At 44.8% G+C, this 27,092-nt stretch overlaps 1 protein-coding gene across 2 annotated transcripts in view; it reads left to right on the top strand.

The window, feature by feature from the left end:
* The window catches only part of ELL (elongation factor for RNA polymerase II), a 113,260-nt gene that overhangs the window by 77,097 nt on the left and 9,071 nt on the right, over positions 1-27,092 (top strand). For both annotated transcript variants that reach the window (XM_075610841.1, XM_075610840.1), the window contains exons 4-7: positions 7,005-7,168; positions 9,604-9,857; positions 13,084-13,208; positions 14,389-14,488. In XM_075610841.1, coding sequence (XP_075466956.1) covers positions 7,005-7,168; positions 9,604-9,857; positions 13,084-13,208; positions 14,389-14,488 — 643 coding nt within the window. The remainder of the gene's footprint in view (positions 1-7,004; positions 7,169-9,603; positions 9,858-13,083; positions 13,209-14,388; positions 14,489-27,092) is intronic.

The following is a 27,092-nucleotide window of genomic DNA, read 5'->3' as shown; positions in this document are numbered from 1 at the left end:
AGCCCACAGTATATACAGTGCTTTACACAAGGTGTGTGTGGAGTGGGAGTAGATATAAATGGTGTGGGTGGGTGTGGAAATGTGAGAGTTTGTAGCACAACTAAAAGTGTGTGTGGATACTAAGTGGTCCCTATTGGTGTATAGGGATGGAAAAACAAGGAGTATTAGTATGTGTGAGAGACAGCTGTGTGTGCATACATATAGCACAGTATGTACAGACATGGCCTTTAGCGCTCATGGGACGAGAGTTCACTAGTGTCAGTAATGACTCATAAAATTTCGATCTCTGTTTAGGCCACTGCTATGTGTCCCGAACAGTTGCATAAATTTGTATTCATGCAACCGGCTCTCTTTCGGGGTTTTAAGATTACCTTTGAGTATGGCAACCCTCAGATCGTTCATCTTATGGCCAGTGTCAGAGAAATGTTCGCCAACACTATTGTCTCTTGTACCGCGTGTGATGCTGTGGCGATGCAGGTTCATTCTCTTGTTTAGCCCCTGCCCTGTCTCACCTATGTAGTAGCAGCCCCCTGGGCATTTCATGCACATGATGAGGTACACGACATTGCTGGAAGAACAGGTGAACCTTCCTCTGATTTTGTATTCCCGATTCCTGTGTGGTATTTGTATTGTGTCCGCTGTGTAGAGCATTGCGCAGGTTTTGCATCTTGGGTCCTGGCATGGTTTTGTCCCGCATTCAGTTGTACTGCTGAATACTTTACTTCTCACCATAATATTCTTGAGATTATGGGGTTGTCTGTATGATAATAAGGGTGCTTCAGGGACCTGTTGTCTTCCCTGAAGCACCCTTATTATCATACAGACAACCCCATAATCTCAAGAATATTATGGTGAGGAGTAAAGTATTCAGCAGTACAACTGAATGCGGGACAAAACCATGCCAGGACCCAAGATGCAAAACCTGCGCAATACTCTACACAGTGGACACAATACAAATACCACACAGGAATCGGGAATACAAAATCAGAGGAAGGTTCACCTGTTCTTCCAGCAATGTCGTGTACCTCATCATGTGCATGAAATGCCCAGGGGGCTGCTACTACATAGGTGAGACAGGGCAGGGGCTAAACAAGAGAATGAACCTGCATCGCCACAGCATCACACGCGGTACAAGAGACAGTCCTGTTGGCGAACATTTCTCTGACACTGGCCATAAGATGAACGATCTGAGGGTTGCCATACTCAAAGGTAATCTTAAAACCCCGAAAGAGAGCCGGTTGCATGAATACAAATTTATGCAACTGTTCGGGACACTTAGCAGTGGCCTAAACAGAGATCGAAATTTTATGAGTCATTACTGACACTAATGAACTCTAGTCCCATGAGCGCTAAAGGCCATGTCTGTACATACTGTGCTATATGTATGCACACACAGCTGTCTCTCACACATACTAATACTCCTTGTTTTTCCATCCCTATACACCAATAGGGACCACTTAGTATCCACACACACTTTTAGTTGTGCTACAAACTCTCACATTTCCACACCCACCCACACCATTTATATCCACTCCCACTCCACACACACCTTGTGTAAAGCACTGTATATACTGTGGGCTCTCCATTCATTTTTATTCACACTGATACACATACACACTCTTTCTTCACTTGCTTTCAGTAACTTTTGACACCTCTAGCCATAAAACACATCCACACCGGGGGAAGGAACAGCACAGATAACATTCCCAAGAGACACTGTTTTTAAGTATACCTTTTGCTTCATTCATTGTAACATCGCCGGAAGAAGAGATCAGTGTATCTCGAAAGCTCGCACAAATAAAAGCATTTCGTTAGCCACAGAACGGTATCATCTATTTATTTTTTGATTATTGAAGCTCGGCTAACACGGTACTGATACCTCTACATGTGTATACATATATATATATGTATATGTATATGTATGTGTATGTGTATGTGTATGTGTATGTGTATGTGTATGTGTATGTGTATGTGTGTGTGTATGTGTATGTGTATATGTGTGTGTGTATGTGTATATGTGTGTGTGTATGTGTATATGTGTGTGTGTATATACATATATACATATATATATATATATATACACACACACACACACACACACACACACACACACACACACACACACACACACACACACACACACACACGAATTGCTTTTAACTTTACATTTTCATCCCACTCAAATTTTTCACTCGTCAAATCCTTCATCCTTAAAATATCTTTGCATACTATTTTGCAGAGCATCTTAAATTGGCAACCCCATCTATTTTACATACACACATACACACGCGCACACATGTACATATACAAACATGCGTACATATACATAGCCACACCACATGCGTACATATACATAGCCACACGTGCGTATACATTACACGTATGTACGGACGTGCGTATACATACACCTATGTACGTACACCTTTTCTATAATAAAATTGATTATCTCTTGGTAAACCAGAGTGCTATTGTGGGATACTTTCTCTTTAGGTGTTCATACACGCTTACACAGACGCATATACACATACATACACATGCATATACACACACACACACACACACACACACACACACACACACACACACACACACACACACACACACACACACACACACACCGTTGCCATACAGCAGGTCAGCGGAACAGCAAAGAGAGGCAGTGTACAAAGAATTGTATTGTAACAGACACAAAAATCCGACTTTTCGATCCCACAGAGGGGGATTTCCTCATACATATACACACAGCGCTGACTGCCTCTTTAAAGGGGCGGTCCCATGTAACCAGTCAAGCAACTTTTTTTGTAAACCACTTGTCTGTGTAATTGGCCTCCTTAGAAAGATTCAACCACACTTGGTATTTGTTTAACTTTATTGACTTGTGATAAATGAGTTTTGCTATATCTGCGTGATTTTAAGCACATCGGCTCCTATGTTTATCTGCTTGGCTAATGATGGCTTCATAATTACTGTACAAACAAGGAACAAGGCAAAAAGAGCAAATTACTTTGGGCTGGGACTAAGGCCAGGTCCCCAGTGGCCGCTGCGGGACGTGTGTGTGTGTGTATGTGTGTACGCACAGAGTGCGATGACGCGTACGCTGGCAGGGAAGACGAGAATTTTGTCTTCCCGTGCCGCAACGCGATCATGAGGTCGACTGGCAGCCAATGGAAGGGCAGATATGCCCCGTCTTGGCCACGCCTCCTATCGCTCCCCTACAGACCGCAGATCGCGACTTTTATCTGTGCACGCGCAGCCTGGACGCCAGGCATTCGCGTGCAGCTCTTAACACTGGGGCTGTAGCCTAACAAACAGCCTTGTCACCAAAAGACATTAGGTTGAGGTTGTAAAATCACCCACAACTTGTTTACCATGGAAACGTTAAGTTAGTGTGTGTATATGTATATCTTTTAATGTGTCAATCCGTTCATTTATGTTATTCAACATGTCACTGTCCTTGGTTCATTCCTGTCCTTTTGCACTGTTCCAGGACAGGTTGTTATTGTGTTTTATTTAATTCAAATGTAATATAATTAAAAACAAACACTCCCCCGCACCCCCCAAAAAAACCCACTTAATTTGTATTACAGTTTGATATCTTATAATATATAAAATCGAATGGTTAGTGCGGTTAGTGCTATCTGCGGTGAATCTGATTGGTCCTCAGCCTCTGGCCAATCAGATTGCTGTGTGTGACGTCACCCAACTGCCACTCTCTTCCCCCTCGGCTCGCGACACACACACACACACCTACCTCTCTCCGGCACTCATCTCTCCCTCCCCTCCCTCCCCTCATCTCTCCCCTCCCGGCGCTCATCTCTCCCCTCCCGGATCTCTCCCCCCCCCCCCTTCCTCCCTCGCGGCGCCAGTAGAGGTCCGCCGCTCATCTCTCCCCTCCCGGCGCTCATCTCTCCCCTCCCGGATCTCTCCCCCCCCCCTTCCTCCCTCGCGGCGCCAGTAGAGGTCCGGTGCTCATCTCTCCCCTCCCGGCGCTCATCTCTCCCCTTCCTCCGGTCACGTCTCCCTCCCTCCGCTCACCTCTCCCGGCGCTCCGCTCATCTCCATCCCCGGGGGGAACAGGCAGCGGACCCCCTTCCTCCCTCGCGGCGCCTAAGATGGCGGCGCGCCCGGAAGGACCCCCTTCTTCCCTTGCGGCGCCGAGTGAAAAGATGGCGGCGGCCGGAAGTAGAGGTATCTGTCGCGTGTGTGTCGCTCTAGGTGACGTGTGTGTGTGTGTCACTGTGTGTGTGTGTGTGTGTGTGTGTGTGTGTCACTGTGTGTGTGTGTGTGTGTGTGTGTGTGTGTGTCACTGTGTGTGTGTGTGTGTCACTGTGTGTGTGTGTGTGTGTGTGTGTGTGTGTCACTGTGTGTGTGTGTCACTGTGTGTGTGTGTGTGTGTGTGTGTGTGTCACTGTGTGTGTGTGTGTGTGTGACACTGTGTGTGTGTGTGTGACACTGTGTGTGTGTGTGTGTGTGACACTGTGTGTGTGTGTGTGTGTGTGTGTGTGTGACACTGTGTGTGTGTGTGTGTGTGTGACACTGTGTGTGTGTGTGTGTGTGTGACACTGTGTGTGTGTGTGTGTGTGTGTGTGTGACACTGTGTGTGTGTGTCGCCCCCCCCCCTGCCTTTCACGCCCCCCCCTGCCTTTCACGCCCCCCCCTGCCTTTCACGCCCCACCCCCTGCCTTTCACGCCCCCCCCCGCCTTTCACGCCCCCCCCCCCCCCGCCTTTCACGCCCCCCCCCCGCCTTTCACGCCCCCCCCCCGCCTTTCACGCCCCCCCTGCCTTTCACGCGCCCCCCCCTGCCTTTCACGCGCCCCCCCCCTGCCTTTCACGCCCCCCCCCTGCCTTTCACGCCCCCCCCCCTGCCTTTCACGCCCCCCCCTGCCTTTCACGCCCCCCCCCGCCTTTCACGCCCCCCCCTGCCTTTCACGCCCCCCCCTGCCTTTCACGCCCCCCCCCCGCCTTTCACGCCCCCCCCCCCGCCTTTCACGCCCCCCCCTGCCTTTCACGCGCCCCCCCCTGCCTTTCACGCGCCCCCCCCCCTGCCTTTCACGCCCCCCCCCTGCCTTTCACGCCTCCCCCCTGCCTTTCACGCCCCCCCCCCCTGCTTTCACTCCCCCCCCTCATGGCCTCCAGGCAACGCCGGGTATATCAGCTAGTTAAAATTAAAAATCTATATCTGAAATGTTATTGAAGGCAAGTCATTATTTACATTGTAGTTATACAATAATCAACCAAACTTTTTACAGATAAAAATACCACTTGTGAGCACATTCACATGTCTGACAGGTCGGCAACCCTGCCTTTCCCCATTATCTCTTGGCATACAGTGCTTCCACTGCAGCCAGGGATTCTGGGTAATGACAATTTTTACATATTAAATTATAGTATAAACAGACAAAGAACTGAGGTACAGATAATTACTTATACAATTGAAATTCCAACATTATTGCATACACTGTGATAAAAGTAAACCTACAATTGTTACACATCAAAATTATTAGCATAAACAAGTCCCTGTGACTTATATCCAGTTAAATCCTTATTGACTAAAGGCAAGACCTTCCCGTCGGTTCAATATTACAGGGGAGCCATCTTTAAAGTGGCCAAACATTTGATGCTGAGGAGCCCAAGCTTTTTGGACTTGTCTAACAGAGTTATTTAGGTAGGCCATGTGTTTTTTCCTTCATAATGGCCTCTCACAGTGTAAGAGGTTTTCCTATCTCTGGCAATGGCAACGTCCTCTTAGATTGATTGGCATAGGCATGTTTTTAGCCTGAACAGGTATTTACTGCAATAAAAATACTTATCACAATCCATGTCTTAATCATTTCCCTGCAACACATTTCGTTAATATCAAAAGATCTGTGTTTCCCTAGTTTGCCCTGCAGCTTAATCTGTGCATGGCGGGCACCGGTGGGCTGGATACAAGCAGTGATGCCCCAGTGGACCGGCAGCCCCCTCCAGAGCTCTTACCTTGAGTGGTGTTGCTAACAACTTGTTTACCTGTGTCCCCACCTGGGAGGCTTTAAGCGCTGCGTGCCTTTTATAAATAGCTGTTTTTGAAACACTACCTGGTAGTGTGAACGAGGGAAGCAATGGAGACTGATCTGTTGTAGTGTCTTGAGGTAGATGGTGCACTTTCTTCTTGCCATTGTGGGACCGGTAATCCTGCATCTGCTTTACGCATCTCGATTTCTGTGTGACCTGGCTGAATCTTTTGGTTGACCTACTTGGCAATGCTCGCTTTGCTGTATTTCTCACAATTGTAAAGTATCTGAACAACCAGTCAATTTGGATCATAATTATGTGATGTGGACCAGGGATCTTGCATCTGCTATTCTCTAGCCCTAAGTGTCTTGGGGTTGATCGATCAAACAGGTTCCACTTTAGGTTCTTCATGACATCATCAAAACAGCAGCCAATTGGGAAAGGTCTGTGCTGACCATCACCATTTTATGAGGTTAAATTCGATTGTGAGGTTAAATTGGCATCATCCTTTGTGATCTCGGAGGTCTTCCAATATATAAAGCTTGTGAAATTCTTGGCAAATCTCATTTGAAGGTCATTGGCATGGCAGGAGAAGATCCTCATCTCTGGTGGGGCACACACAGGAGATACCATAACCATAGGTCTTCACCATTGTAAGTTGAATAATGAATTCTTCGTAATGTGTCTTGGGATTTGAACAGCTCAACACCCTGAACTGTTTGATGTTATGTCACTTGGCTGCAGTCTATGAAGATCTCAGCCAATGGTGACATGAGAGGTACTCTAAAAGATGTTTGGAAACTTCCTTACCATATGAAACGTGGATAATGAAGACCTTTAATGATGAAGCGTTAATTGTAGAGTTTCGTATCAATTAAGTTACTATTCTTGGATATTGCTGAAAATCCACACTATAATATTGTCCGTGTAATAGGGAATGCATCTCTGTACCTGTTTCTCATATGTAGTCTGGTTTTGGATATTATAAAGTGTGACTCATTCCTTTTTTCAGCAATGGACACGTCAAGCTGGACTGTCTGGGCAGCATACAGGATAAAATCACCGTGTGCGCCACAGACGACTCCTATCAGAAGGCGCGGCAGAGCATGGCTCAGGCTGAAGAAGAGAATAAGAGTAGAAGTGCCATTGTAATCAAGATGGGTGGCCGATACTCCGGTATGGATTTGTTACCTTTAAAAACAATAATTTGTCAAATTCATTCTTAGCTTGATCGGATCTCTGGGAGAAATTATGTAGAGCTAAATCTCTCCCGTCTTCAATTCCTTATAGAGGAATGATGCAGATATCTAATCAAATAGGTATAGATACATACTGTATTTATTGTTTTCCCAGTTTCTGGCTGATCTACTGTATCCAAATTAAGATTTTTTCCTTGACAGGAGTACTGGTCCTCCGTTTTGTAGTAACTTATCCTACAGATTGCTGCATCCTAGCATTTGCTAAATAGCGTGTGTCTGCATTCAATCAGCCACCCACATATGTGCTGTGATCATTTACCAAAAGCATGTAATATAAACAGTACTAATAAGGTGTAAGCACCAGAGGACCTGGTAATGCTGCTTCCCTGTTTTGGAGGCACTTCCCAGTTAACCCATTGACAGCTGGCGGCACCTAACGTGCCTACAGTCTAGAGGTTATACTTTAATATAATATAGGCCCTTTAACCCCTTCTGTGCCAGAGCAGCTAGCTCGCAGTACCGGTTTCAGAAAGTGCTTTCCTCATCCCAAATGTCTTTCCCACTCTGTCACCTTTTGGCTCTTGTAAGCTAAGCCGAGCTGTCCCTCCCAAGGCATAGATCACAGATACGCGCAGCTAAATTGGCTCACCCGTCCGAAGTGATGTTTATAAGACGGCACTAAACAATTCAGCTTGCTCAAATTATAGTAACATGACTTCAGTGCACAGTCATTCCGAGGAGTGTATAAAAGCCGTCTGCTTTCTGTACATGCCAAATGACATCACCGCATGACAAGATCTGGCTTTGAGCCTACGTTTTTGTAGCATGTAGTATTGAGCTGTAGTAAATGCTTTGGCCCCTGGGAAACTGGATCTTTTTCAGGCTTGATAACCTAATGTTGCACAGAGATAAAAGTTCTAGGGAGTAGCAGTGGTCATTTGTTAATGTGGCTACCCATAAACTAGATGTACGGCTCCGTGTCTGCCAATTGTGACACAGAACAAACCCCCTTTTCAAGGTCAAGTTTGAGCCCCTGGTTCAGTTAATGTAACATTGCTAATAGTTTATATTCTTGAAAGTTACGTGACTGCCTTTTTTATTTTAATAACCCCCCATGTGGGTGTGTGTGTTGCATTAATTTATTAAATATGATTTGAAGATTGCATGCATAAGAATCCTTTTAATCCCTTCTGCTGCATTACTGCAGCTTCTGTGCTGATCTCACCACGACATCCTATGAACAGCCTATAAATATGCCGTTCTGCATGTTATCACTGTGGCCAATGAGGAAGGTGCAGTCACATTTAGCGTTGAACATTGGAGTTGTAATGAACTAAAAAGCTTTCAGCCGTAGAATACCACCGCTAGCATTTTAAATGTTTCCTTTGGAATTCAAAAGCAAAAAAGGTTCTTTCTTTCTAGAAGCCGTACTCTGAAAAGTTTGTAGAACCAAAATATTGTTTTGTCAAAAGGGAAATTGCAGCTGTAACCCCTTCACCGCACTTTGCTGGACCCTCTGGCAAACAGTGGGTTAAGTTGAAGGATAGGCATGCAGATGTCAGCCTAGTGAGCAGAATGATGTGCATAGCAAGCTATTTTCGAGCCCATAGATTTACATCCGTTAAGTGGATGGTCATCTTAATCTGATAACCTGACAGGACTGGGATCAAAGACAGTTGGGGCAGGGTCTCCTGAACTTCACATGTTGTGGAATGAGCGGTAGAGGAAAAGTGTTGCCAGTGGGAAAGGGATGAAAATGGAATGGGGATGTTTTTGAAGCAAGAATAAGGGGGAGGGTAACAAGGGAGTGCAAGAGTGAGCATGGGGGAGTGAGGGCTCGTAGGGGCCAACAATGAGCAAGTGGGAGTTTGGAGTAAGAGGTAGGAGAAGGACCACCAGGGAGCGCAAGAGTGGTGGGGGAGCAAGAGAGGGAGGCGGAGAGGCCAGACAAAAAAAGTGAGGAAGAGGAGCAGCAAGAGTTTAAGGGCAAGAGGATCTGATGGAAAGGGATGGGGAGTGAAGTGAGTGGGGAGCAAGGAAGAGAAGAGAGGAGCGATGAAAAGGGGAGAGAACCGCAAGCAGTGTGTATCTGTCAGGAAGGTTTTTGTGAACGAAGACAGAGTTCATCATGGTTTTAGTTTATACAAATCCCTACCGTCATGGTTAAAGCGTGCCAGACCACAGTCAGGATTCCCTCTATACAGTCCATGTAGTCATGATTGTAGAGCATCATTCTTCATTTAAGAAGTTGGCAATGGTTGGTTTAGATCATTAATGCTGTAATATCAAATATATCCTGGTATGTGCATAATCTTAAATCTTGAGTTGGAGTCAATGTCCAGACCCAACAGAAAACTGATCTCGGCAGCATGCTGATCACCACTATTCTCCCTGACTTTCCTCCCCATTCAGGCAAAAAGGTTCAGGTCCGCAAACCCGCGTCTGCAGTCTCTGATGCGGTTCCTACCAGGAAGCGGGCAACGCCCGTCAACCTCGCCAGTGCCCTGAAGAAAAGCAGCACAGGCCTTTCTCAGCGACCCTTCAAAGACAGGGTTGTGCACTTGCTGGCCTTGAAGCACTACAAGAAGCCCGAACTGATCCTGCGACTGCAGAAAGACGGGCTCTCCATGCTCGACAAGGATTCGTTGGACAGCCTCCTGCAACAGGTCAGCATATTGAGAACTTCAACCATTTGATCATTAGGAACCACAGTGTCCAAAAATGGGAACGGTGTAGGGCAGGGCTCTTCAACTGGCGGCTTGTGGGCCAAATCTGACCCCCTGAGGTCATCCATTTAAATATTGTACAAAGGTAGAGGACTGTGTATCTTAATGGTATGAATAACATACACAATTGCCCTTTTCAGAAGGAATAATGTTTAGATCAGGGGTGGCCAATGCCAGTGCTCACGATCCAACAGAACAGGTTTTAAAGATATCCCTGCTTCACACTGAGCCACCTGTGCTGAAGCAGGGATATCCCGTAAACCTGACCTGTGGGTGGCCCTTGAGGACTGGAGTTGGCCACCAATTGGGCATCACAAGGGCAAGAACTAGAGGTCCTGCTATAAAGCGGGAGTATGGGAGGCTCCGTGGAAATGTGAGGAAGTACTTACTCACGGAAAGCGTTGTGCATTCATTAAATAACCTCCCACAAAAGGGGTACAGGCTAATACAGTAAGGGACTTCTAAAATTCTTTGAATGGACCTAAAGCTATCCTAGCTATGGAAGGATCTTCTATGGTGTGAGGTTTCACAGCGGGTAGGAGAACGTGCAGACTAGGTTGGCCAAGTGGTTATCTGCCGTTAATATCTATGCAAGGCTACAAGTCGTTCTCATTAAAGCCGTCATGTGAAAGCATGTTGGATTTTTAAGGAGGCTTCTCGTGGTGATACCACTGCCTTTAAAGCGAGTGACACGAGTTAGTCCCAGTGTCGACTCCATGAAACCGTGGGCAAATCATTTTATCTCCGTGTTTGACCCCAAGAATATATATTGTTAAGATGGAGTAGACAAATGTTTGCATTTCCAACTGCGGATATCTAGCAAATGTGAAAGTTGATTTCCCTATTGCTGCTTCTTTAGATGTGGAAAGATGAGATTAAGTGATGACATTGGAAGAACCAACTGTGTATTGTTTTTTTCTGTACTTGAAGCCTCTGTCCATCTTGCACAGGGCTGAGTGTTTTGGCAGTTCCACTTAAACCAATGAAAACATCACAAGCCATAAATAGCGCAGGCTGTAAGTGGGATGAAGGCAGCGCCAAAGAAGTGCGTAATGAGATGTACAGTGTGCCTTTTAAGATGTGATGTTTGATAAATTAACTATAAGCTGTATTATAGTGAATTTATTAGGCTTCGGCTGTCACTGTAAATCAGCGTTACACTTGATGGGGAGTATAGCTAATGCATTGGCAAACATCCACTGCCTACAATACTATGTCGAACACCATGTCACAGATATTTATTCACAGAGACCGTTAATCCTTTCACTGCCAAGAGGGTTAAAGCCCCACTTGGCAACATACTGGCTTTGCAGTGATAACACTCGGGTATGCAACACCTTATGTAACATTCTTAATTCTGCAGTTGCATTCTGAGCTGATGAATGTCAGAGGTGGAGGTGGGCAAGATAAAGTAGGGGTACTGTGATAAATTCCAAGAAGTTCTAAACCAGGAGTGGGCAGCTCCAGTCCGCAAGGGCCACCAACAGGCCAGGTATTAGGGTTATCCCTGTTTCAGCACAGGTGGCTCAGTTATTCTGACTGAGCCACCTGTGCTGAAGCAGGATATCCTTAAAACCTGACCTTTTGGTGGCCCTTGAGGACTGGAGCTGGCCACCCCTGTTCTAAACAATGCGGCAAATCTTTATACCTCATTTTTAAATAATTATACAACATTTGGGCACTAACATCTATATCCTCTTTGTAGCCAGACCTGCCTCCCATTGTCTGTCTTAAGTTATATGGACTTTTCTTTTTATACAGCGTTAGTGTTCCCCTCACATCATACTGTGCGTCACAATATGTTGGTGTCATATAGATAGAAGATAACCCCACCATTAGAGAGGGCCTTTTTAACATTGGTTAAAAAATGTTTCGGTTTGTTTTGAACTCCAAAAACTAGTAGTGCTGTTCGCATAATGAGTACCCCTTAGTACAGGGATGGTGAACCTTTTTAGGGCCAAGTGCTGAAACGCATTGAAAAAAAATATTTATGACCCCCACATATACACACTACCCGCCTACACACACGTGCGCGCACACACACACACACACACCTACAGAATACACCCCCCTCCCCGCAATACACACTATCCCCCCCACCCCGCAATACACACTCCCCCCACCCTCCCTGCAATACACACTATATAAGAAGGAGTGGCACTGTCTGGCACTGAGTTTGAAGCAGGGGAACCTGATTCAATTCCTGGTATCGGCTCCTTGTAACCTTTGGCAAGTCACTTTATCTCCCTTTGCCTCAGGCACCAAAAACATAGATTGTAAGCTCCACTGGGCAGGGACCTGTGCCCGCAAAATGTCTCTGTAAAGCGCTACGTAAAAACTAGCAGCGCTATACAAGAACATGCCATATATTTTATTTATTTTATCCCCCCCCCCTCCCTGCAATACACCCTCCCCCCATCCCCCACAATTTAACACACACCCCACCTTTTGTGGTCATGCGGAAGTTGGGCCCAGCCTTCCTCTCCCTCCTGCCTCTCTGTTTCTCCCTGCCTCTCCCTCCTTCCTCTCCTTCTCCCTGCCTCTCCCTCCTTCCTCTCCTTCTCCCTGCCTCTCCCTCCTCTCCTTCTCCCTGCCTGTGCATCTCCCCAACAGAAAGCCAGCTCTCTGGTCAGTGACTTAAGATCCCCTAATATGGGCATATCCATATATGGGCATCCTACGTCACTGACCGGAGCCGGCTTCTATTGGGGAGACACAGGGAGGCAGGTTAGTTTTCTTTAGTTTTTGTTTAATTTGCAAACGTTTGGGGGTGTGCCAAACAATTTTCCTTGGCGTGGAATGGTTCGCCATCCCTGCCCTAGTAGTCTACCATTACATGGTCTGTGCTGGCCACAACCTATGCAGCGAATCGAATTTATTCATTGCAGTTTATCTGTTGCTAAAGTACAGTACGATGCAGCCATATCCTTTAGCACAATGTTTCACCAGCTTCATTGCAGGAAAACACTCAATCCTTCCTTTCTGTCACTTTATCTGTCAGTTTGTTCCCCGTCACCGAGTGAGCTGCCCCCAGTTGAGCTTTAGCATTTTTAGTAAAGGGCCCATGTTCCTGAAAACTCCTTTAGTGGTTATCCAGAGTTATCTTGACTCCTCCAGCTCCTGCTTTTACCTATTGAATGTCAACGATTCTGTTCCTTAATTTTAGGTGGCGAACCTGAGTGCCAAAGACAGTACTTACACATTGAAAGATTGTATGTATAAGGAGGTGCAGAAGGACTGGCCTGGGTACTCTGACGGAGATCAGCCACTGCTAAAAAGGATGCTTGTCCGGTAAGAGCTTTGTTTTAATTCACTTTTCTCTCTCGTAGGCCAGACATAACGAATATTATGCCCCAGGACGTAGCTACTCGGTCATGGGGTCTGGCCCCAGGGGTGCCCCATGATGCAGTAGCTACATCCCAAAAAAATGCTCATTCTCTTAGGGAGGGTAGAGGATGCCTGCTCTTCTGTCCAGTCATTGATGATTGAGGGATCACGTGATCACGTTTCCGGTACTCAAACGGTTAGAGGGGCAAACAATTTATCTAATGTCATGCTTTTCTAAGCAACTCTAACTATACTAATAGCAAAGATTTGGTTGCTTTAGTTATAAAATGTGCTGTATTTCATAGGGGTCTCTGAATGGGAGAGCTTGTCAATCAAATCTTTGCCCTTTCACCCTATCCTCATCAGAGAGCAAATAAACATCAGGAGACCGCTTTTACCTGAGCAAACTCTTGTTGAACACAGTGATATCAGACACAAGGGAGGAGTCAGAGGAAATGAAACTCCTCATCTCTCGGCTCACCATGTTTACGTAATAAGTCTCGCTGCCTTCTGACTTGCCATCATCGTATCCACACATACATGGTGGATCCACCTCAACTGTGTTGTTATAATTCTTTCTGATGAAGAGCCACAAAGATGGAAACGTTGGTACTAATGGCAACGCACGTTTATGCTTTGTATTGTGTCATTGCTGACCTGCTCCTAATCAGGAAGCCTATAGAGGGCGACTGCTTTCTTATCCCCTTTGTTGCTAGAGGAGCCAGCAAAGCAAACGGTTAAATGAAACCATCCTCTCCATTACAAGGTGTCTTCTGGTCTACAACCAACCCTCTAAAAGTGTGTTTAATGCAAGGGATTGCTGTTGAAAATCATATGCTTAACCCTTGGGGTACCCTAATGAGATAAGGGGGATGGGGGGGGAATTCAAATCTTCATCAAAGCAGGGAACAGAAGTGGAGCCCTCTCCAGTGCCGGTCAAGTTACAGGCGGCTGTTCCTGACAGCGTGTTCTATGAATCATTGGCATTTATAGCTAAATAAATATAAAACCTGATTTTTACCTGTTGCAGGGATAATCATTCTATATTGATGCGGTGTGCCAGGTTGCCTTGCATGTCCCCTATATGAATATGGATATCTATCTATTTTAGTGTTATTGATGCTCTATCTTCTTTACATTGCAGGAAACTCGGCCAACCGCAGAATACAGGTGGGCAGCCTGGAGACACCGCTCCCCTCAGCCCCCCTAAAGACAATGTGAATTCCTCTTCCCCGTTTTCCCAGGTATGTTATCCGTGCTTAATTTCACACTTCCAACCGTGTATGCAGCACCTTCGAGCAGAGACGTGTGACATTTAAAGTGAAATTGAGCACAGTAGTGGGAGTTCCTACCCTGAAGGGCTTGTAATCTAAAACCAGCTACTGTGTCTCTGAGCAATGACCAATGTCACTTACATGCCCCTTCTGCACCGGAGGATACTCTAATTTAAGAAAATGTTCTGTTTATGCTTTCCTGATAGCAGCCTTAAACATTTTGCAAAGAGTTTACCCGTCCCATTGACTTTCTTAAATGCAGCAATCATTAAAGCAGAGATTTGGATGCCTTTGGTGGGAAATTAAGCATAAATCCTCTGCGGCGAGTATTGGTCAATAAAGTGTTTTCACTACCCTTATCCGACAGTCATTATCAGAAAGTTAATAAAGATAAGGGGAGAGGGGGCAGTTCACCGGTCCAAAGGAGTGATTCCAAGACTAGCGTTCTGCAGGCACACGTCCTAAGGCCGAGCTCACACTGCCTGCTACGGCCGTGCGCTTCCATGCGCCTCCGCCGCACGCTCCTGCAGCCCAGCGATCTCTGCTCAAGCTGCAGGAGTTGGGTCGCGGCGGGGAGCGTGAACAAAATTCACCTTCAGACTGGGGGGACAGGGGGGACGGGTGTGCGCAGGGGGAACCGGGTTTGTGTCCGTGTCCCCAAAGCTAGTTTTATTTATTTTCGTTTACCGTCCCCCCGCCCCATCCCCACTGCCATCCCCACAATTTCAGCAGCCAATCAATGTAAAACGTGAAAAGAAAAATCAAGCGCAAATAATATCACAACAGATCAAAGGTAACACAGATGACATTACATGTCCTGATGTGATTTGCGCACCTGTTTCTCCTTCGTCAATCAATGTAAAACGTCTGGGCATTGATTGGCTGCTGAAATTGACACTGCTGCAGCCGAGATCGCAGATTGAAAAGACTCCCGCGACTGCAGCCGCGTCAACGCCGCATTTTGCAGCCGCGTCGACGCCGCACTTTGCAGCCAATGGTAGTTTCAATACTGAACACTACCATTGGCCGCCAGGCATCTGTCATGGACGCGCGCGCATGTCGTGTAGCAGGCTGTGTGAGCGGGGCCTAAGGATCAAAAAGTACGAAAATTGCCTGGGCTCCTAGATAAAAAAGGAAGACCTGCAAATTCTTAAAATCATGGGAGAATACAAGTGACAGCAGGGCACACGGACTGATGCATAGCGGGTATTTAAACAACCAACGTTTCGTCTGCCAAGCATCCTCGGTATAGGTGAGGGCCCTCAGTCTGTGTGCCCTGCTGTTACTTGTATTCTCCCAAGAAGTGATTGCCCCTTTTGACACATTTTCTGATAACATGCGTTACTGTTTTAAGATTTTCTGGTTTTGCGCTCTATGAAACATAATTAATGATGCCATCATTTGCAAAACAACCAAGAATAATCCATACTGTACTTTGCAACAGACAATGGTCCCTATTCAGTTTACTGTGAAGCCATCTTCCCGGTGCTGGCTAATATTAGCCCCAGTAGTTTGAGGGAAACTGATCCCAGTGCAGGGAAGACAGCTTTACAATATACTGAATCGAGGTTGAGCTAAAATCAAAGCGTAAGGAGTAATGTGTGGGACGGGCCTCTGTGACCGGGAACATGTTAGGGGAGTAATGGCATATCCCTCCGGCAGGGAGTGGGTTAAAATGGTAAGTAAGGCATTGCAGGACTTTTCAATTGCTCACACTACAACGTCCTGCGAAGGAGTAGGATTGCACCTGTAACTTGGAGTGGGAAAGGAGTGATCATTGCGTTAGTTAAACCTTGAACACCTAAAGATCCTAACCCTGCTGTGCACTATTGGCCTCTTGGCCAGCAATGGTTAAAGTTCCTCTATCCAGAGGTCGGAAAAGGTCCTCTCTATCCCCCCCCAAAATACACGTCGTTTTAGAAGTACATGCTGCCTAATCCGGACCAGTCCCATACAGGTTTTAAACACTTCTCTGCATTGGTGAGGATATGACTCATGTTTTTTTCCTCCGTTCCCATTAATACAGCGGTGGAAACGGATTGGCTGCTATTTCTCAATTTCCTTCTTTTTTTTGTGTGTGTGTCTGAAAGAACAAAGTTGTGCAATTTCCAAACAGTCATCAAATTACTGCTAGTCTTTTCCCTGTTGGGGGTTAATTATGGCCTCAGCATTTATACAGTAGCTACTGACCCCTAATTCCAGTATATGATGCTCTTTAACCACTGTACGCATTCACGAACATGGATACACATGCTCTAATGTAGGGGTGCACAAATTTTCCCCCCTGCACCCCCATCCCCCTGCTCGCGCCCCCCTCCTTACCATGTCTCCGACTTCAAATGACGCAGCGGGTCATGTAACGTGGCAACGTGATGTCCTATGACCCGACTTACTACAATCTAGGTTCCTAAGACTTGGTGCCCCAGCCATTGCCAAACCAATTGCGTCCATAGTCAACTCTATCCTGTCTGCAGGCCATATCCCTGAGACCTGGAAAACTGCCAGAGTTGTCCCAATCTTCAAAAGTGGGGACAAAAACACTGTCTCAAACTACAGGCCAATCTCACTTCTTCCAATTCTATCCAAAGTAATGGAAAAATGTGTCCACTCCCAATTAAGCGATTTCTACACCAAGACAAATTTCCCTAGCCAATTCCAGTCTGGGTTTCGTCCCAAACACTCCACAGTAACTACCCTGCTAAAAGTTTGCAATGAAATCCAGTGTGGAATGGAACGGGGACAACTCACTGGTGCAGTATTCCTAGTTTTTGCAAAGGCTTTTGACACAGTTGATCATACTTCAGTCTGACTTTTTGAGACTCGAAAACTGGATTTCCCAAAACAAACTGTTTTTAAACACTGACAAGACTGTAACAATGGTACTGTATTTGGGACCAAGACTAAATTTGTAAAGATTCCAGTGACTGAGCTCCTGATTAGAACCAACGCTAACACCACCCTAACACCTGTCACTAGTTTTAAATACCTGGGCTTATGGTTTGACTCCCACTTAACATTCGGGATGCACATTGATACCCTGACAACCAAGACCTATGCCAAACTAGGGGTACTGTACAGGAACAAATCCTCCCTAAGTCTCCTGGACAGAAAGCGTATTGCACAGCAGATGCTTATGCCAATTATTGACTATGGAGACATAGTATATGGCTCGGCTCCTCAAACCCACCTTAGCAAACTTGACACCCTCTACAATTCAATTTGTCGTTTTGTTCTCCAATGCAACTATAACACACATCACTGCGAAATGCTCAAAGAACTAGATTGGTCATCACTAGAGTCTAGGCGCAAAGTTCACCTTTCCTGTCTCACCCTTAAATACTTTCTGGGCAAGCTACCCAGCTACCTGAACAAGCTCCTCACCCCTACCAAATACAGCACCTATCACCTGAGATCAGACTCCAAAAGACTATTCATGGTCCCAAGGCTCAACAAAGTATCCGGACGTTCCTCCTTCTCCTTCCGTGCACCCCAAAACTGGAACAACCTACCAGAGACTCTCATATCCACCACCAGCTTAAGTTCTTTCAAATCTAAGGCTGTCTCACACTTTAGTCTGGTCTGTAACTGTTTCATACGCTCATAATATATATTTTCTTTAACTGTGCACGCAATGTCTCTGTATATAATGTATACCTTGTTCATTTATGTAACTGTACTTGTAACCATGTATTATTTGTTTTACTCTGTGCCCAGGACATACTTGAAAACGAGAGGTAACTCTCAATGTATTACTTCCTGGTAAAATATTTTATAAATAAAATAAATAAATATGACCCCGCTGCGTCATTTGACGCCGCATTGCCACGGCACCGGGTCGCCGGAGACAAGGTAAGGGAAGTTGCAGAGGCCTCACGAGAGCCTATGGCATTTAATTTAAATGCTTTGGGGAAGAGCGCGGGGCCTCTGCAACCGCTGCGCCCCCCCTGAACAATCTCGGGGTGTGCCCCCTAGTTTGCGCATCCCTGCTCTAATGTAGTGTCTACACAGTCACACATGCTTATATACTGCGGATTGGAAGAACTTTCTTGCTTATGCCTGCCTATTAACCCATTGCATTGCAGGTCCCCCTGGCAGGGAAGTAGTTAAGCCTGGAGTAAAAAAGCATTACAATAGTTTGTAATTGCATAATAAATTAATGGTTGGAAATGATTGCAGGAAATGAATCACCATCTTCAGAATATAGGTCATAGCTACATCTGTATCTAAAAAAAAAAAGTGCAGTCCCTGATTCATCTTCCTGTAGGGATGGGCAACTTTCATGGCATCTTTAGGTTGTCCCACTTGACAGAACAAACATAAAATAACCATGCTTCCTTACTGGCCTATTCCCTGTGAAATAGGGTGGGGTGGCTTGTTTGGGTGTGCTCACACAATGGATGGGAACCTTTTTGAATGAAATCAATAGAACAGTGAAGTTGGAATGGATCGCATTTGGAAGAAACAATACACTGTTTCAATGGAACCTTCTACTGTGCCTCAAGAGGAAAGTTTTCGACCAGTGTATTCTGCCTCTGCTCATGTGTGGATGTGAAATTTGGACCCTAAATGCGAAGATAATTCAGAAGCTTCAGATCAGACAGTTCGATGTATGGAGAGATGCATGCTGGGTGTTACCCGAAGAGACAGGAAACAGAATGAATGGGTTCGAAAAAAACAAACAAAAGTCTGTGACATCATATGGGTGAAGAAATTTAAATGGCAGTGAACTGGACATATCACAAGAACTGACCATCATTGGACAAACATGGTACTCTACTGGGTTCCAAGGGAAATTAAGACCAAGACGACGGCCAAAAGTAAGATGGGAAGATGAAATCAGAAAATCTGTTTGAGCAACATGGAGCAGAGAGGCTGTAACCGCAGTACCTAGAAGATCATTGGGGTTACATTCATCCAGCAGTGGATTGACAAGGGAAGAAGATGTGAAATTATATATAATAAACAGGCGGCATTCGCATACAGCAGTGTACTTGCTCGGGTGCTCTGCAAGTAAGTCAAAAAGTGTTCAGAAACCGGCACTTACAGAAAGCGAAGTAATTTTAACGTGGTTTATTGAATCATTAAATGAATTAATATTGTGAATGACTTTAGGGACAGACTGCACTGTCTTGACCTGTTCTCAATCCATCCTAAGGAAAGGGGATAAGCGAGGTAGAAGATTAGAGAAGTCAGCTAGTGAGTTTAGACTGGATCAGGAGGATAAAAATAATGGTATACACAGGGGACACATCGCTACACCAAACAAACATACATAAAACCTGAAAATAATCTACCTGGTGCAAGGGAAAAGACACAATTTTTAACACACAAATAATCAGCTAGGATTATATAAAGCTGCCTATTTGCACTCTGGATAGGTGACAAAATGAGTGTATTGTCATATCATAGGAGGCCACAAAATAACCTATTCCCTAAATAGGGTTAACCGCAAAAGGTCACATTCAAAAGAAAATAACAAATACTTTAATAGAATACTGTAAAAACGACGAGACACCATTAAAATGCACAAGAATGCATAGATAAAATCCCCAAATGTGTGGAGGCACGGAACGAACACGTGAACAGGTAATGTTCAAAACACACAGCTGTAAATAAACCCCCCCTTTAGAAAGCGCGTGTGACGCGCGAAACGTACGTCGGGGAACGCGTGACGTCATTACGTTGACGTACACGCGGTTTGTGATAGGAGTCACGGCCAGCTCCAGACACTTCACGGGGCTCAAGCTGCTGATACACTAGACGCAGGACACTGAAAATCAGGTTGTATATTCCCTCACTGAGTCCTCCTTATACCTTGTCTTGCGGTGTTCCAAATTTACTTTGGCATTTTGGTATATCACCACACATGATTGTGTGGGACTTTGTAGCTCCACGCAGTCTCGGTTTATTTACAGCTGTGTGTTTTGAACATTACCTGTTCACGTGTTCGTTCCGTGCCTCCACACATTTGGGGATTTTATCTATGCATTCTTGTGCATTTTTATGGTGTCTCGTCGTTTTTACAGTATTCTATTAAAGTATTTGTTATTTTCTTTTGAGTGTGACCTTTTGCGGTTAACCCTATTTAGTTAATAGGTTATTTTGTGGCCTCCTATGATATGACAATACACTCATTTCGTCACCTATCCAGAGTGCAAATAATAGGGAGCTTTATATAATCCTAGCTGATTTTGTGTGTTAAAAAAACGATAAAAATTATGGACTGAGGTTCCTGTAAGTGTCAACATGAGTAAAGTTCTATTTGTCTGGGTTGTTTGTTTTAATAAGCATGGGTACTAAGTAGGAAGCCTTGCGCAGGTCTGTACATATTTTGTGTAACACTGCCATCTAGTGGTATTATGTTAATTACCATCACTAATTATTGTGTTTTTATTTATATATCTAGAACTTGTTTATTAGGCATTCACAGGAGACTTTAATAAGTATACATACAGATGTATTCATCCTATTGCAGGACCTTTAACTTGAGAGGCCCTGCAATAGAACCGTAACATTGATTTAGTTAATACGTCTGTATGTTAACTTATTATGATGAACAAGTTCTAGATTATTAATCAAAAAGTTCAGTGCACCAAGCCAGTGATTGCGGTTATGTGATTGCGGTTATGTGAGTGCTGCTTCTTCTGTGCTATATAATGTATGCATGCTCACTGCCTCAGTGACAGGGAGCTGGCAAATGGGTGTTCAGAAAGATGTATAGTGACACTTGTTCAAGCTTTCGTAGTATGGTTAAACCTACCAATATAATATACCCAGCTAAAGTGGAATAGGTACTTGCCAACATGCAAATGAGGCCGGTATGGCAAGTAAGAACTCAACCATCAAATATGGAACACACCAAAAAGCAGTGGCCCTCATTCTCCAGAGGCTGGATTGTCCCTGGGCTTGACAGCGTTCAGTAAGAAAGCATGAAGGCAGAGGGCCCTAGAAATCCCGGGAGGTTAAACAAAAGCAGCAAGTCAAACCTACTCTCCAGTGAAGCACTGCAAGAACTGAAAGACTAACTTGGAAAAATTAAATGGAATATTGTTGGACATAGTGAAGTAAGACGAAAAATAGGCACTGAGCTCAAAAGCAGACACCTATTCTAATAGAGGTACACAAAATAGGATCAGTGGAGTAGGCTTCAAAGTTAACAAGAGATGGCGAAACAATGGATGGATTATGAAAGTTCATTGGAAAGAGCAGCCAGAATTGTTGTTCAGTTGACAGATACCGGCTTCAAATAATCCAAGTATGTGGCCAACCATCATCACACAGACCATGAAGTGGAAAACCAACTTAACAAAGGAAATTGTCACCTCAATCATTGTGGGTTATTTCAATGCAAAGGTTGGTGCCCAGCAGAAAGAGGAAGCATCAGTTGGTAGATATGGGAATGGGAATGAACGTGGAGACCGATTGGTAGAATTTGTAGGATGTGAAAATTTCTACCTCATGAATTCATTCTTCATGAAGAATCCAAATACAAAAAGTACATGGAATGGAGCCAATTGAATCGGTAATGGAATCGACTATATCCTAGCTGTCCAGAAACACACGATTTAAACTTGCACAGTCCTTAAACATTTTGACACGAGACCTGATCAACCAATTGGTTCGCTGCAAATTACATCTGAATGGGAAGAGAACTGATTAAAAAGACTCAACAACAAGAACCTCAAATACAACAGCCGATAATTTCAACTGCAACTGAAAAATCGCTTCAGGTTGCTCGTAATTTATGGCGACACGAACAATTATGACTAACTTAGTAGTTAAAATTGCAGAAAAAACTTAAGGAATCACAAACAAAAAACAGGTTAAGAAAATATCTGAGCAAGCAATTACTCATGAGGCGGCAAGAAATGAAGTAATACCAAGCCACAAGAAGAAGAATCGAATATGCAAAGCTGTTCAAGACGATCCACAAATAACGTATAACTGAAGATGTAAGAGAATTTAACTAATATTGTGAAGACTATTGATGAGAACGGAAGCTTAAAGAAGACGAAGCAGAAACTTCTGATTGGGAAGAAGCAAATCATTGTCAAAAGACGATGGATCAACAAACAATAAGGCTGGGTCCATGGTGAGCGCACGCTCGCGACCGTGCGCGTGACATCACCCACTTTTTAGCTGCGGCGGGTTTTGGTCTGGGTAGACTCAATGAGGGGAAGGGCGTGGCCATGACGTCACTGAGCCGGTTCGCCCCGATTGGGCAAACTGCTCACGTGACCTGGCCGGCGCGCCGCAGTATCAAATTGATCTGATTCTTCGCGCACTGGGCGCCATACCGCACTGGAGCACGCGCGGTCTATGGTCACAATCATTGCCTTGAGGTATTTTGATCGTGCGCGCGCTGCTCTGTGTGGTCTTACCAACTATGGACGCAGCCTAAGACACTCACGTTTAAAGAGTTGAGGAGTTCTACATTAAATTGTACGATAATACAGAACACAATGCATAATCCAGCAGAAGATGAGCAAGAAGAAACCACCAATGATATACCATGTGTCATTCCAGAAGTGGCAAAATAAATAAAATCCATGAAGGATGGGAAGGCTCCCGGTGGAAGATGGAATTACAACTGAAATCAAAGAAGCTGGCGAAGTAGAAAAAATCCTTGCAAAACCTTGCAAAACTCTCAGTAAAATTCCAGAACAATTGAGAAATGCCATAGTTATCCTCGTCCACAAGAAAGGAGACAAATAAGCCCTCAAGACTACAATCGTTCTACTTCCAATCACAAGATTTTTACGAAGATGCTCCCTTATCGGCTGCAACAGACCCTGGACTTCGCACTGCCTTGAGAACAAGCAGGATTTCACAGTGGACCACATCCAGGTCATACAAAAAGTGATTTCCCAAAGTCATGAATACAATCCACCACTTGTTTTAGATTCGACGATTCCGAAAAAGTATTTGATTTGGTCTACACCTCAGGGGTTCTAATTGCATTTAGAAGGCCTTGCCACATCAACAATTAGGTTGCACAAAGCCCTATTCTAGAGGGTGAAACGCGTAGAGGGGGAGACTGTGATGTAGCCCTAGTGTGTTTTGTGCAATAAAGTTTTGTTGAATCCATCCGGGAGTTGCTTGGAGTCTGTCATGCGCAGTTGCGCCGGAGCCCTTCCATTCCTTACCTACAAACAGAAGGCTGCACGTGGGAGCTGTGAACAGAGGAGTGCAGGACCCAGACTGAAGTTGCGACATAGGTAAGGGTTTATTCATTTACCCACCTACTCCAGTCATCCTAGTGGCCATAATTAGCTCCCTCTATCCCAGCACCACATGACTGTTTGACACCATAGGTGCAATTGCTGACCACCGAAGCGCAGGACAGTTTTTTTGTTGGTGCATGAAGATACAAGCAAGATGAGGATCAACAAGGGAATACGGCAGAGAGACACCATGTCACCCAAGTTTTTCACAGCAACACTTAAAGAGTTGTTGAAGACATTGGATTGGAAAGAAAAAGGAATCGGTCAACAGTTCCCTACAATTTGCAGATTACATTTTTGCCAGACGACCTCCAGCCACAAATCTGGGAACTCGCCACAGCAAGTAAGAAAGTAGGGCTCCATATGAAGCTTGGCAACACCAAAGTGATCAACAAATATGTAAACTCTGCAAATATGGAAGGGAATGAAATAGAACTAGGTCGTCTAAAACTATCTAAAATTCAGTCCGATGTCTCCAACGCAGAACAGTCAGATGTGCATTTTAATGTGTATTGAAGCAGATGTGAAGGGGTGTCCAAAGCTTTGGGGAAACCCCCTTCATCGGGTGTTGTCACTTCACCTTTATCAATGTCTGTTTCATAAATTTAAAGATGCGGTTTCATGCCCCAGTAGTTTTCTTAGTTGTTGGTCTGCACCTATTGCTCTCATCAACTCCTAAACTTTCAAAGTTAATCTCTCCCTGCATTTACATTTCTGTAAAGATTATTTCTCCATACCGTACAATACGTTTTTCTGTTTTCACACCTCTCCGATGTTTATTCTTTTGTGTTCTATTCCTAACTAATGAGCCCAAGTCTTCCCCCCACTTCGTGATCGTTTTTTAGTGGAGCCTCAGGATAAGCGTTGTTTCCAGTCTTTGTAATATACATGGAAACGACTCTGTGGGATGGAGCAATTGAGAAAAAGCCGCAGGAATTGCTATGCAAACACACTGCTGCAAGACTTTTAAACATTAAGATAAAATTAAAATGAAGTTGGGAATCTGTTCCCAGGACGGAAAGCAAAGTGAACTAATGCAAGGGACCAATTTGCAGGTTTACATCTGGGTGATTGCATTCTTATTTAATTATGTATTTATAAAAAATGATATAATATATAATATTGTGATGACAATCTTAAATATTCGTTACAAGCATGTTTAATATATTTCAAGACTTCAGCTGTTTCATACTTTTAAAGAGACTCTGTTAAATTGTTCCAGAAGTGAGGTGCCCCGTAAGAGGAGCAGCAGCAGCATCTGGTTTCCTTATTGAACCATAAGTAGGTTTTTTTGCGTGATAAGTGTCGTGTACAATAGGGCAAGAATAGCCCGTAGCCGTGTTTCTCCGGTCTTCCATGTAGTAAAGTAAAACATTTTTTTGAAGTGAAACTTCTTTGCTGGCACCTACAGAGTTTTGATAGGAAAAATCCCTTGTGTTGTAACAAAATTCCACAACGGAAGTGACGTCGCTGCTGCAGAAGAGGCCATCAATGACGTCGGGAGGGAGAGGAAAAACACTGACGCGAACACGCGCACTCACACACTCTCACCCTCGCTCTCACTCTCTCTCTCACACTCACACACACAGAATTCACAGTTACTATAAATATAGAAGTGCAAATAGCTAAAACACGTGTTCTAAGTTAAACTTTGCGTTTTGGCACTGAAATTGTCTTTTGATAATTAAAAACATCACCATCACAAATACTATTTCTGTGACAAAACAGTGACAAAAGATGAAGTTTCATTTAAAATGCGCGTGCTCAGCACGCTTTTTTTTTTTGTGGGATGGCTGTGAACTTTTTTTTTTATTTGATCAACAGATAGTTAGAATCTGATGAAAGGACCCTGTGAGGTTTGAAAGAGTGTATGTTATCAACGATCTGTATTGATCTTTTTGTTGGATGTGTTGGTACAGCAAAAGCTATTACACTACCTACTCTTTCTCTTTTTTATGTTTGTTACTGCTCTTCGTGTACAGTAGGTGTGAATCCCGCTCAGATAATTGGGTAACCAGTTCAGAAAGTATTTAAGTTAGATAGCAAAGCATACCTTGCTGCTGGACTTTGGTGCTGAACTGGACAGCTATGTGTCCAGACCCTCCCTCCCAAGATACATACTGGTGAAGTTACCAGTGTTGCTTCCTGTGTTGGTTTTTTGTTTGTTTTTTTTATAAAGGTACTCTTTCTCGCTCTCTGCCCTTCCGCCTTCTTGGGCGCTGTCTGCCCTTCCGCCTTCTCGCTCTCTCTCTCTCTCTCTCTCTCTCTGGCTCTCTGCCCTTCCGCCTTCTCACGCACTTTCTGGCTATGCCCTTCCGCCTTCTTGTGTGCTCTCCCTCTCTGCCCTTCCGCCTTCTCGCTCTGCCCTTCCGCCTGCTCGCTCTCTGCCCTTCTGCCTTCTCTCGCTTTCGCTCTCTACCATTCCGCTCTCTACCATTCCGCCTGCTCGAGTTTTCTTGCTCACTGCCCTTCCGCCTACTCCCTTCCTTTCTCATCACTTGTCAACTTACACTCTTTTTATATCATCATCTACTTTGTCTAAACTTTATAGCTATTGGACTCCATATCTGGCACCAGGCTATGTGCATTATGATTTCACTGATGAGCTATATCTCACGGAGGGGCGGACAAAATAATATACAGAGATTTAAATGGCTATCCAATAGAATGACACAACCAATAACATTGTGGCTTTCTATTGGCCCCAGGGACATGCTAGATTTGGCAGCCATTATTTTCCTCTGCAGAGTGTTCTAAAACCAGTTACTTCACGGGAAGTATTTTGGGAACCAGGGGGTCCCTGGTGCTGGAAATAGAATGCAATATGACCAGCCGATTTGCTGCTTTAAAGCTGGTGTTGCCCACCAATGCTCTAATCCAGCGGTGCGCAAATTGGGGGGCGCGAGATTTGCTGCGGGGGAGCGGGGTTTACAGAGGCCCTGCACGCTTCCCGAAGGCATTTAAATAAATGTCGGGGGAGCTGCAAGGCCTCTGTAAACTTCTCCTTACCTTGATTCAGACGGCTCCTGGTGACGCGTCACCAGGACGTCCGAGTCAACGTGAGGAGAGGGGGACAGCTGGCAGGGGGGCGCAGGGGGAAAAGATTGCGCTCCCCTCCATCAGTAGCTCTTTCATTGGAAGCTGAAGTTACTCTATCCCATGTTCCACAATTTTTTCAGTGTTTTTTAAAAAGTTTTTCTTTTCATCTTTGGCGAACATTTGAGGGAGAAGATGCTGGAGCTGTGTGTATATAGGATCGTATAATCCGCGTACATGTGCATAGAAGCTGTCTTACAAACTGTGGGCGGGTTATATATAAAGACATGAACAATGGCCCCAGAACAAACCAG

This window comes from Ascaphus truei, chromosome 8, assembly GCF_040206685.1.
Source record: "Ascaphus truei isolate aAscTru1 chromosome 8, aAscTru1.hap1, whole genome shotgun sequence".
In the NCBI taxonomy this organism is placed as follows: Eukaryota; Metazoa; Chordata; class Amphibia; order Anura; family Ascaphidae; genus Ascaphus; species Ascaphus truei.
Note: the sequence above shows the minus strand (reverse complement) of the source record. Positions and strands in the feature narration are given on the sequence as shown.